Source organism: Mesitornis unicolor, unplaced genomic scaffold (assembly GCF_000695765.1).
Source record: "Mesitornis unicolor isolate BGI_N332 unplaced genomic scaffold, ASM69576v1 scaffold23846, whole genome shotgun sequence".
NCBI lineage: Eukaryota > Metazoa > Chordata > Aves > Mesitornithiformes > Mesitornithidae > Mesitornis > Mesitornis unicolor.
The window spans coordinates 4,536-17,322 of record NW_010189232.1 but is presented as its reverse complement, the minus strand read 5'-3'; the positions used below and the strand labels follow the sequence as shown (position 1 = coordinate 17,322).

The window sequence follows — 12,787 nt, the reverse complement described above, 5'->3', positions numbered from 1 at the left end:
TCATGCATTAACCTGTGTTTTGTTCCTAATGTCTGTCCCATTTAGGCTGTTAAACTGCAACCAGAAGCGCTCAGTAGGAATGGACCCGTCCCTGCTATGAGATCTGAACTGTGACGTCTTCATCCGCTGCAACCGGAGAGCCCAGGTAACCACGAGTTATTCAGGCATTTACAACCATTGCTACCAATGTAATTAATGCATAAAACCGAGTGTCACTGTGAAATGATCATTCCAGCATTTGGATAACCATCTTTCATGAAAACATTCATAAGCTGTCTGATTATTTTTCAATCAAATGAACAGAAAAATTGTTTACATTGAAGGGGAATCTCTAGCACTGAAAAGAAATGGTTTCTGGCATCGAAAATGGTAAATGTTGTCTCCATATGTCCATTTCTTCAACACAACAAACTCCCTCGACTCTTCTGCAGGGATTTTTGAAGAAAATACCAAAAAGTTTCTGACTGATTGTTTAGACAAACACGAGGCCTTTCTCCCAGTAAAACCATATTCAGTGAAAAAGACAGGAACAGGGGTTTCCATTCACATCTAAAAGCTCCCGAGCTCAGGGAGCACCTCTCAGGTGCCTTGCTGGGTGGCACCAGTGAAAATAAATGGGATAATTCACACACAGAAGGTGAAAGCTTGGTGAAAACTGGAGTGTGACCTCCTCTTCCCAGCTCCACAAGTCCTGCTGGCCAAGGCAGGCAGCAAAGGTCCTCCTTACACTAATTACTAGTGAGTCATTATCACAGCAGGAGGGAGGAGGACCCAGAGGAGAAGGTAGGGACCACAGGCGTTTTCACCTGAGTCTGGGGTTTGCCATCAGCAAAGTGTTGAAGAGCGACTTTTCCCTACCAAAACTCAGCTTAGACATCCCAAAATAACGGCTGTGAAACTTTGCAGGGGACACCAGAGCAGGGATTTGGGAGCGTTTCACCACCCCTGCAGCCACGAGCTGGTCGCAGCATGAGGAGGAGCCCCCCGTCACCCCAATGCGCAGGAAGGCCAAGGTAAGGGGCTCAGTCCTGGAGGATTTTGGATCACATCATAGCCCACATCATGGATGCCTCCCCTCTCGTCCCAGCCCTTTCCATACCCACTCACTTCCCACATCCCTGAAATTCAGATTTAAACATTGCAGCTCTGTGCCCTGCGGTCCCAGTGTGAGCACCTTGCAACCCTCACTCCATGGGGTGAAACGAGTGAGCACACCATGGGATAAACCACCCAAACACCTGGAAAATGACCCCAAACTGGGGCACTTCAGACGTGTCACAGTGAATAAACAGCTCCAGGGAAAGGACAACAGACAAAGCTCCAGCTCGTGCTTGTAGAGACAGCAAACCACCGTATTTCAGTAGTCACAGCAGGCATTTCTGGCTGGAAATTGTGTATTTGATGATGGCCAGCCTTCAGCGTTTGACAAGGGGCTGTTAAAGCCTCTTGAACAGTAAATCACCTCTCTTCCTATCAATAATCTTATTATAATATCTGTAGAAATGTCTAACGTTAAAATCCCACTTTATTACTCTAATAATGGATCTAATTTGTAAAACATATAAAGTGAGGCCGTAACTGTACTGGAGGGAGATATATGTGATCCCACTACATCTATATCATTTCCTAACGGCTCTACCCGCACGTTTTGAACGGGAGGAGGATTAAGAACAATCCCACTCGCAAAATCCATGCGACTGGGGATGGTTTCTGGAAAGGAGCGCGGAAAGGCAGAGATGATGACGATAAAGAGAGCAGGCTCCACGTTTACACACACGTGTGTGGTGCTGGTCTGGATGAGCTCCAGATGGATGAGCTCTGGATCCAGCCCCGTCCCGCTGCCAGGAAAGCCCTGCTTTCCCGCTGCACCATCCCCACTATCACCAGCGCTATTTTTGGCCACCGCATACATTCGGGCTCACATCACCCTGCCCACGTCAGCGCTGCTCTGGGGCTGCAAACTCCTCTCCCCCCCAATACCGGTCCCTCCTGGCTCCCTCCTGGCTGCGGAGCCGCCACCAAGGGTTTCCCTGGTCCTCCCCATTGGCCGAGCAGCGGCTTCCCCACCGAGGGGGCCTCATGCAGGCCCCCGGAGTACATGTCCCAGACATGTCCATCCCCTCCGTCTGACCCCCGCGCCGAGGAGCCGCTGGTGAGTAACCCCCATGGGCAATGGGGTCCATGTCCCGCACCCCCAGCTTTGCACCAACGCGTGTTTTTAGGGGTTTAGCATTTCCCAACCAGCACTTTGGTAGGGTTCCAGCCCTTGTCACAGGGTGTTAACACGGGGTTTTTGTCTGAGGGGAAAGTGCGTCGGGTTTGTCTGATGCTGTGTAGCTTTGATTTTCATAAATTGCTGAAGTCTGGTAAATATTGTAAATGCTGCCTCATTTTTAAGTCTCCCTCGTCCAGGTGCCACCCAACCTGTGTTTCTCTTCTGATGTGGTATCGATGTCGGGTGTCTGGAAACCCACATGGACAGGACCTGCTTGGGGTTACAAATCTCCTCAAATACAGTATTTGGCTGTGCCACAGGAGGTCCCTCCCAGCCCAAGCTGTAACCGCTGCTCTCTGTGCTGGGCAGCTCCTGCTGTGTCTCCCTAAACCTGCCGTGTTTCACACAGAGCAGTTAAATATTCATTACGTCCCAAAGCGTGTGTGGCTGCAGCAGTGATGAGGGCACTCACCTGGCAGATGAGAGGCCCTGTTCCCAGCCACGGCTGCAATGAATATTTAAGTATTTGGTATTAAGTATTCATTGGAGCAAGGGCAGGAGCAGACTTCTCCCATCCCCAAGGGAGCACCCCAACACCGGGCTGTAAAGTCATTCTTTCATTCTTCCTTTCTTTAGCTCAATTAATATTTAATCACTCAAGCCCAAACAAGGCTGCTTCAGTGGCAGAGACCGAGATTTCCCGCTCCCACGTGCGCGCCGTGGCTCCAAGGATGAAGGTGTGTGCACAAGAGATGTGGGTCCATAGCCCTTTGGACTTAGAAAGAGGTTGGACCCAAGTTTCCCATACCCAGGATGGGTTTTCCAGGTTCTGAGATGCTGAGTGAAAGCCACAGAGCTCCAGCACGCACTGTCCCTGGTCAGGAGACAGGGGTGGTGCAGATGCTTGTGTGACCCTAAGCTTGGATGAAGCGTCCTTATCAGTGATAAGGGAGAAGGAAATCTGGTTTATAAATCCCTCAGGAGACGGCACCAAAGCTGAAGAGGTTCTTCACCCCACGGCAGCTCCTGCTGCTGTTTTGTGCCTTCCTGAGGTTATCAGTGTGGTGCATAGGGAAACCTGCTCATCTCCTGTGCTTGGGGTCTGGCACCCCAGGTTAATGGGACCTAATCCTGAAGCCCAAGGAGGGGGTGTGTGAAATGGAGAGCTCCGTGTCCTGGCATTTGTCAGAGCCCTTCCCTTATAAGGAGCAATCCCCTTCCCTTATCAGGGGCTGAGAGTGGCTTCCAGCAAAAGCCAGAGCAGCAGCATAGCTGTGATACCAGAACACAAACAAATTGCCTGCTCATAGCCATCGGGACAGTCAAGAGCACACACTGCTGCAGTCCCGCTTGTGAAACAGCAACGCCGCATCCAGAATGGAGCTGCTTATCCAGGATAACATGTCAAGGGTGCTCCCAGGGATGTGGTTCAGAAATTTCACATCACCTTCTTGCCCCAGAGCAGCCACTTCAGTCACTGTTCAATTCAGAGAAACCCTTTCTGAACGCCTTGCTGTCTGTTACTTTAACCAACCTTTTTCCTGAGGAGACAGCTTTAGAGTACTGAAGATCTATGGCAATGAAAGGATATCCATATATAAATATATAAACGTTGCAGTGGCCTGGATATAGATGTCAAAACAGATGTGTTTCATACGCTGTCCTTCGAGGGACACGGTCACATCACTGCAGATGCCCAGGGCCTCACACGGGTGCATCACTCCAGCCTGAACAGCCACGTGTTGTGTGTTTCGATCCACTCTTTAGACAGATGGCAGCAGCTCTCCTCCTTCCATCCTGAGGAAACGGCCGCCCGTGGACCACGCCGTGGGGGAAAAGCGGAAAGCGGAGAGAAGGGTTCGTTTTCGTGAGCCAGAAGAAGTCATCGAACGTGGTATGACCTTTCTGGCTTTCTGACACCCACCCTGTCTGTCCACAGCAGCTGGTATTTCACCCATCACCCAAAATAAGGTTGCAAGGGGGGGGTCACTGGGAGTGACACTGCACAGGGGTCTGGAATAGGGATCCAGTTTGTGATTCTGCACAGCCGTGTACTGTTCACAACCAAGTAAGAGCTGGTGTTTCATTCACAAATGAAACAAAATGACCCAACTAAGAAAAATGTATTTATTGATAGGGAACTAAAATTGTGTGGTTTTCATACACTGATAAAATTTCTGTGACATACAGTGAGGAAAAGCCATTCCTTGAGGAGCTCATTAGCATGGCCTGGGCTTTCCCATCCAAACCCAGCTCCTGGAGTCAGCCCTAAATCCGTCAGAGTTGACCTGAATGCTCCAGAGCAGGGTTTTGGTGGGTGCATTTCCCCCAGCAGCTTCCTGCTGGAGCCTGTCCCTGGATCAGCACTGGTAATAACTGGTAACCATGGTCAGCCCAGCCAATGGGACCTGGTTCATCTCCCTCTGATCCCAAGTTCAGCTGTGCTGAGCCTTAGGGAGCCGCAAGGGCAGAGGAGACCCTGGCTCCTCTCCACGAGGCCATGAGAGGTGCCCCAGCCCATAATGATGGTCCTGTGCGGCAAACAGCCCTTGTTTGGGTGGTTTGTGGTTTGTCCACACAACGTTATTCACACACAGGTAGGTGAAGGTTGCTGGCACCACTGAAATTTGTCCATTCTCTGGACTTTTCATCCCGAATTGCACCTGGGTGCTGGCTGCCAAGCAGAGGCCAGTCCAGGACATTTTGGGGTGAAGTCACATTTGACAGAGGGCTTTGCTCGCCTAATCCCGCTGGTTCATCCCAGGATGAACCAGAGAGCCTACTCCTGGCCCCCTGCACCAGCAGCAATCCCCGTCTGACCCCCAAAACCATTTCCCTCCCTTCCCCAAAGTGCCCCTTGCCCGCTCACCTGCTGGGGTGGGCAGGGCCTACGAGAGGACGGGCCATTTTGGAGGCACCGCCAGGCCCAGAGGCCTTTCCAGGCCTGAGGATGTTTTTATCCTCTTTTCCAGCCATTCCCTGCTGTGACTGCGCCATGGGTAAGTCCAAATTTCGTGTGATAAGCGAACCACCCACGGCACAAATACACCCCCCGCGCACAACACGTTTCACACCCTCAGTGGGTTTTCTCCTCAGCGAGGGGTCAGTGAGGCCTGGTGCGGTATTTTAAAACAAGGCATCCAGAAAGACAAATAGCGGTAACAAAAACAGGACCCCTGAAGCTATTTTTAATTTAAATATAATTAATATATTTTACGGCAATGGAATAGGTGCAGGTTTTTCACCAAGATATGCAGGGAAAGCACCCCAAGCAAAACAGCAGATCTCCCTGCTGACTTTCATGTGGGAGGAAGAGACGATTCATTGATGTGCTGGCAGCGGGGTAGAAGGAATGCAAATAATCTGGTTTTTCCTTCCCTCTGCGGGGATGTCTGAGGCCCAGCAGCCCCACAGACTCTCACACACCATGTGGATCTGGATGTTGTTATGGCAGTGGACATGTCCAGAGCCCCCGCTGCGTGCTGGGAGCAGGGAGAGGCACACACGTACATGTATGTGCATGTATGTACATGTGTGTGTGTATATCTACATATATGTGCACACATGTGCACACACAGACACAGAAAATGTCCCCACAGCCCCCAGCTGGGGCCCAGTAAGAGCCCATTGTGCCCATGCCAATGGCAGCATCAGCAGAGGCAGTTTTTGGGCCAGGAACATGATGCTGCAGGCAGAAAAGAGCCAAAGACCAAAAATCCCCCAGTGACAGCCAAAATGTGTGTCCAGGCACGGGCTGAACCAAAATCCCCGTATCCCAGCCCAGGGCTTTTCTCAGATGAGCTGCCTCTCTCTTAAACTGGGTACAGGGCAAGCGCTGAGGTTTTAATTGTTTAAATTGTTCCAACAAACAATTCAACTAGCAAATGCAAGCATTAATTTTCCATTTGTAATCCAGAAAAGAGCAAACTTACATTTAAAGCCCAAAACTGTAGCGATGTGCTGAAACTGCTGCGAGCAGAGCTCGTCCCTGGACTGGACACCCTCCCTAATTGAGGGGATGTAAGGAAAAACCAAGTTTGCAATTGAGATCACCCAGGAATTTCACATGGGAAGTGACGTTCGCAGGACTGGAGAAGGTTATAAGCACTCCACTGATATGAAAAGCCGTTCAGAAGTTTCCCCATCACCGGCACTGCTCGTGCTTTGCCAGGCAGGCACCAGGCAAAGGGAGCTCACAAAACCCTGACTTCCCAAATCCCAAATCTCTGCATACAAATCTATACCTTCCCATAAACCATTCACAGAATAACGCCAAATAAACAAATGTATAAAAATTGAAGTCTGCTCACGGATAATTTGCAAACAGAAAGAAGGGCTAAATTCAAAGGAATAAATTATTTGCTGCAAATAATTCACTCAGATCTATTATGGGACATTGATTTGGTTTCTGGTTAGCTATAAAATAACTGCCTATTAACATTTTACCTTTTCCCCATGCACTTTTTGATACATTATTATGTGTTTCTTGCTTGGTTTTATGACTCTTCCCTTCCCCTCTGTACGTCTGTATGACAGTTTAATTGACTGCTCTGTATTCCCGGGCTCGCGGTGGAAGCTAATTTAAATATGTTACAGCTAATATTGGCTCTTTACCCGTAATAACACACACCACATTTTTATCTCCTTATTGATTATGTGCATATGGCAGGAAAATAGCTGCGCTCTGTGGGTTTCTATTCAGGCGTGAATTTGGCTCTGTGCTGCATGTTTAATACTCGAAGTGCTTTATAAAATAGCACCAACTGTGCAATGGCCGTGCAGCGTCTGAACCAAACATCCTTGAGCCGTGTTTGTAAGGTGAGATAAAGGTGCACGGTGTCCCCCTGCTTCAGAGGGGGGACATTAAATAATCAGATGAGGTAGCTTAATATTCTCCTAGTGCTTAAACTAACATTTAGCTTAAAGGTGTAAAATATAATTGCTGGAGGGAAATTTGAGATCATGCATTAGCTGTGGCAGTCCTGTTCTTATTGTATGTAATTAAGCTCTTTAAATGCTCCATTAGATGAGATATTTCACCCTCCAGCATCACTGAGCTGATGCCTGCAGCCGTGCTCACAACCAGAGCCCCGCTGTGCCCAGGAGCTGGGACAACGGCACCGGAGGGGTCAGGTTTGGGAAGGGTTTAATTGGACCCCGCAGTGATGCTGCTCTCTTTTCCCTCTCCCCGTACAGCGGATGCGGGGCCATCACCCGGATCGCCTGCACTGCTGTGGCTCTCACTCTGCGCGCTGCTGCTCCTCGCTGCCAGTCTCTGCTACACCAGCCTGAGGCAAGACGTCCAGGTCCTGGAGGAGTTTCGGTCGCGGCTCGTTATCGTCTCGCTGCAGATCAGACACATTGCGCAGAAATGCTGGACCTGGTTCACCCGGCAGTAGTGCTGGGAACCTGCTCCCAGTCTGCACCAGTCCCACACAGCAGCACCTGAGCATCCACCTCGGTGAGCAGGAAATCCACCCCTGTCCCGCCAAACTCGTGCTCCTTCGTCCTGAGCAGGTATCTGGATTTTGCCCCCCAAAAAGCTCATGAACTGCCGGTATGAGGAGCAGAGACAGAGACACCCTGATCTGCGCAGGCAGCTCTCAGTACAAATCTCAGCTCAAGGCTTTAAACACCAAACCAGCTTCCGTCTCCAAGTGTTAAAATAAAGCTGAGCTATCACACAAACACCGCTCTGGTGGCCAAAGCCTTGGCAAGCTGCTGCCTTTGCACACCTGACATGACTATCACTAAAATCCCAGAAAATCCCTGCTTCCCTCTGTGCATTTTTTTCTCCATGGGCAAAAGCTGCTCCTTAATGTTTCAGTTGGCTCCCAGCTGACAGGAGCTGCAACCTTACCCAAAATCGGCCACACTGGGTAACATTTCCCCTGCTGGCCATGCTGGGCAACGTTTCCCTTCAGTGCAACTCCAGGGAATTGCACTTCAAGAGGTAAAAAAGGAGGAGGAGTACACGATTTATTACAGATGATCAAGATGCTCACCTGGTGCCAGTGTGGGGAACGGCTTTAGGAACTGAGAGTCCTGAAGCCAACCAGCTCTGAGCCATTATTTAACCCACACTTTTGCTTTGAAGGGCTGAAAGAGCTGGGGACAGGAGGCCTGCAGCAACGTTTGGAGCAGACAGCGAGTAGGTGAGCTTCCCAGGAGCGAAAGGGCCCGAAGAGAGTGAAATGAGGGGGGTGTGTGTGGAAATGGGCTGGTGGCAGGGCAATTGTGCACTGGGAACTAGATCAATGCACAGCAGAAATCAGCAGACCACGGCAGGAGGAGATAGGGGTTGTTTTGGCAGAGTTCAGGGCATTCAGCAGGGCTGGAGAGCGGCTGCCAACAGCCTCTACAGGCACAAACAGCGCCTGGTTGCTCTGACAGACGAACCCGTACCCGTGCCCATGCCCACACCTCTATCCATACCCATACCCGATACCCATACCTGATACCCATACCCATACCTGTACCCATACCCACACAGTCAGAGGACACAGGAAAGGACACAGAGCTCACACTGGATTTCTTCACGTGAACCTTTTAACACACCCAGCATTGGCGCTGGTGAAAGGCAGCCCCAAAGACCACTCCTGCTCCCGCTCCTGGTCCCACTCCCTCACCTTATCTATCCAACCCCAGTCTGGAAACAAGTGAATGGAGCAGGAGAAGCCCCAAACAGCAATTTTAATCATCATTTCTGCCTTTTGTCACTTTGAGGCAAGCAGAAGGGCTGGAAAACGTGACCAGAAAAGGGGTATCACCAGCTGCCCCCAGGGAATAACTCGGGACCCTTCAAGGTAATGGTGTGGTCTGGTTTCTTGTTAACCCCTCACTCCAGGATGGCTGATGGGAACCTTTGGGCCCATCCCAAAGAGAAAGGCTGATGGTACAAGAGGAAAATGATCCAGCTGGCATTTAGAAAATGAACCTGCCCATGCAGCCAGCGATCCACCTCGGCCTTTGGGGAAAAACTGTGTGCTGACATAGGAGCATCTTCTCCTCGCCTCCTGCGGCACTGGGATTCACTGGGGCTCACTGGGATTAACTGGGGCTCATAGAGATTCACTGAGGGTCACTGGGATTCACAACTGAGGTTCACTGGGATTCACTGGGATCACTGGGATTCACAACTGAGGTTCACTGGGGTTCACTGGGGCTCACTGCTGGAAGTTGGTCCCAAAAGGGCTCAGCACCTTGGTGCTCCTCGGCTGTTGCAAGCCGTGTGCTGGGGACGCAGGGGACACAAACTTGAAGTGCTGCCTCTGACTCTGAGAGCTCCTTTTTGTCTCACCTTGCAGCAACTGAAATTCACCTCCAGAAAACAGGCACAGAAACACACACGGGCTTTGCGGGTCGTTTATTTGTGTACATCACCAAATCATAAGAAGCGAACGCGCTGTCCAGCAGGAAGCGTCACTACACAAACCACGGTAACTCGTTGTCGGTAACGCTGCGGTGAATCACTTACACGGACCCAGCCCGGCTCCTGCTGCAGCCAAAGGGAGCTGTGTCAGCGGCTGCACGGGCAGGACCGGGCTCACACCTTGCATTTGCTCGGCGTTTACAAAGGGCTCTGTTGAAACGTGAGTAAACAGCAGTCGTTACACTGCAAAAGACCGTGTAAGTCAAGAGGGAACATCCCAAACGGCGCAGGCCCCGTCCTCAGCCTGCGTGGCCCCACATGGCTCACGAGGCCCAGATACGGGCACGGGCGAGGGCTCAGCCCCTCCACGGCCTCCCAGCCTAAAGAGGTTGTGAAGATCACTTTCCGCTCAGGTCAGAGCCACCCCAGGTGCCCGGGATGCGGGGACGGCTCCGGCAGCGTCACACAAACTGGGCTCACACACAGCTTTTCCCCATGGCTATAAGAGACAGAGGCTCACGAATGCCACACACATTTTGGAGGGGCTGAAATGCTTTTGGGCTCTGCTCAGAGCAAGAAAGATCAGCTCTGGTCTTTGCAGGTGGTATCACAAAACCCCAACCAAACCCAAAACCCCAAACCTTTTAAAGCTGTGGGTATTCATTAAACCAGCATCAGTGCTGCTCACTCGCAGCCCGAAAGCCAAAATCCCTCACAGCAAAGGCCCTGACGGTCCCCCCAGCGCCTCCTGCTGCTCTGCCTATGGCCCCCTGCTGTTCCCATCAGCAGAGACGTGAGAAATAAGGCCTGATGGGCTCGATGGCAATAACACCCCATGGGAAGTCTGCAGGGATGTTTTGGAGATGAAAGGATCCAGGGAAGGAGATGTCAGTTCCTGAGAGGAACCTGGGGTCAGCACCGCCATGGGAATTGGGTTTGTGTCCCCAGGGCAGAGGGGACCAAGCCGGAGCCCAGGCACCGGCCCGGGGCAGGGCCCTTACAGCCATGGGAACCAGCGCCGCTTTCTGCCACCCTCGTGAAAGGCAGATTTTTGGGTGGCGTATAAACTTCTGTGTCTAACAAATCACACTTGCTGGGTTTTGGGTTTGGTGAGGGGAAAAACATAGGAAAATAAAGACGAAATGTGATTTCTGAGCAGTCAAAAGCGCTGCTCACCCAGCCCTTCTGGGGTGCCTGTTTTGTAGGAGCAAGAATCTGTCAGGAAGCTCATACGAGTAAAATCCTAAATCCTTCAGCTACCTATGAAAGTGGGATCCGGGCTGTCCCATGGGTTCATTTCTTTTGGGAACACGTGCAATAGCAGCCATAGCAGCAGGAGAGGTAGAAGAGGTGAGTACATTCAGTCTGCGCTCTTTGGCATGGACACACGGAATTCGGGAAAAGCGTGGCACCGGCTATGGTTGTTGCTGTACATGGAGTAGATTGCTGTCTGACCCCTCAGAGAAATGTGGGGTTTTCAGAGAGTGCAGTGTGGGTTGAGTTTGTGCAAATAAAAATAGAGCTCAGGTGAAGTTTCCTCTTTCCTGAGGAAGACAAAAGCAGAAACTCACAGTCCAAGGCGTTAGGACCTTGAGCAGAAATAATTACAACAACTTCAGTGTTCGTGGACCTGTCCGAGCATTTCCTCACTGCAGGTGTGGATACAGCCAGGCTCACCCTGCCCCTGCCCAGGAAGGGGCGACTGTGGGCCCCAAAATAAACATCCCCACGGATAAAAATGGGCTTTTTCCATCAGAGGAAATGGTCTGAGGCGCGGGTTTAGGATGTGGAGACAAACAGGATCGAGGAAGTTCACACCCAGGTTTAGAAGAAAAGACGAGAGTTTTGTCAAGGTCCGGATTGGTTTTTGCAAGGCTTGCCAGATGAACGGCTGGATTTTTGTTACATTTATAAAATAAATGGTAAAAATGATTTTACGTGCAACACGGTCGAGGTGGGGGACTGGAGAAGGGAGGTGAAAAAGCCAATCAGACACAGGGTTTGTATGGACCTCCGTGCACTGCACATCTTGCAGCTGGCGTTCATCCTGAACTTGCACGTTTGGAACTCCTAAATAACTGCGTTATAAATGCATCTTTCCCCTTTGTCACCTTTTCCTTTCAGCAGCAAATAAACGGCCGTTCACTAAAAGCAGCTGGCTGTTTTGAGCCAGAATATTGCACTGTGCTGCAGGACAGCGTGGGCTGGCAGCCGAGGGATGGGCACTGCTGTCACAATGTGGTGTCTGCCAGCTGTCAGTCTGTGTTTTAAATTAATTAATCACAGGAGCAGGGTCATGCCAGGGTCATTGGCCTTTTAGGAGTCCTGAATCAGGGAAAGGCCCCCCTTGCCCATGCAGTGTAAGGGTGCAGTGTGTGCTCCCCTGCCTTGGCTCTGCTGCCACCCTGGACCCTGCACGGGTTAAACAGCAGCGATCTGTGTGTGCCAGGGGACATCTCGAACAGAAATGTCCCTACCGGGAGGGACAGAGCCGGCACCAAACCCTGCAGGGCCGAGGAGGAGCCCAAACCCCTGCAGACCCCATTAGAAACCCACCTTGGCCTGGGGCTGCGCTTCTCTGCCCTGCTCCCCTCGCACCACAGCCCATGCTCCATGCACGGATCCCAGTGCTAAGGAAAGGAGCGCAGAAGCCAGGGCAACCCAAAACCTTCTCCAAGCTGTGAAGAGAAGAGCCTGCCCCGCACCACAGAGAGCAGCGGGGTCATTCCTGGTGCGTATCAGTGTACACTGTGCCCCAGCACCCATCCTGGTTATCGTCACCAGGTTTGCAAGGGACCATGGAGACATTGGCACCGCACGCGTGTCCTGCAGTTCTGAAGTAAACCACCACGCTCCTGTTTTCGGATTCCTATCGAAAGTTCACAGCGGAAAGACACCGCATGAATTAGTGGGACAAGTATTTAAGAGCATTTGTGCCCTCAGGAGGAAATTCTGTTCCAAAAAATGCCTTAAATCGTGTCTCCGTTATAAAAACCATAATAAACAGCACTGATCTAAAGGCTCAGCCAACACTTGCAGCCCAGATTCCTCCAGCCCAGTTCTGGCAGGGAAATTAACCACAGTTGGTAGCCAGGACATGGGGAATATATTCAGTACAACAGCACCCCAACACCTCAGACAGCTCACCCCACTGCATTCCACCAGGTAAGGCTGTCCCTGCACTACTGGCGATTTGCACA

At 51.1% G+C, this 12,787-nt stretch overlaps 1 protein-coding gene across 1 annotated transcript; it reads left to right on the top strand.

Annotated features, from left to right (window-relative positions):
* Positions 1 to 2,098: 2,098 nt before the first annotated feature.
* Positions 2,099 to 7,614, top strand: LOC104541853 (chromosome unknown open reading frame, human C14orf180). Its single transcript, XM_010186004.1, has 4 exons — positions 2,099 to 2,152; positions 3,983 to 4,109; positions 5,188 to 5,214; positions 7,412 to 7,614. Exons 1-4 carry the CDS (start codon positions 2,099 to 2,101, stop codon positions 7,612 to 7,614), a joined length of 411 nt encoding a protein of 136 aa, XP_010184306.1.
* The last annotated feature ends 5,173 nt before the right edge of the window (positions 7,615 to 12,787 follow it).

Coding starts and splice junctions, on each gene's coding strand:
- LOC104541853 (XM_010186004.1), top strand. CDS start 2,099: ATGTCCCAGACATGTCCATCCCCTCCGTCTGACCCCCGCGCCGAGGAG. Junction 2,153..3,982: donor CCCGCGCCGAGGAGCCGCTG/GTGAGTAACCCC, acceptor TCCACTCTTTAG/ACAGATGGCAGCAGCTCTCC. Junction 4,110..5,187: donor AGAAGAAGTCATCGAACGTG/GTATGACCTTTC, acceptor CCTCTTTTCCAG/CCATTCCCTGCTGTGACTGC.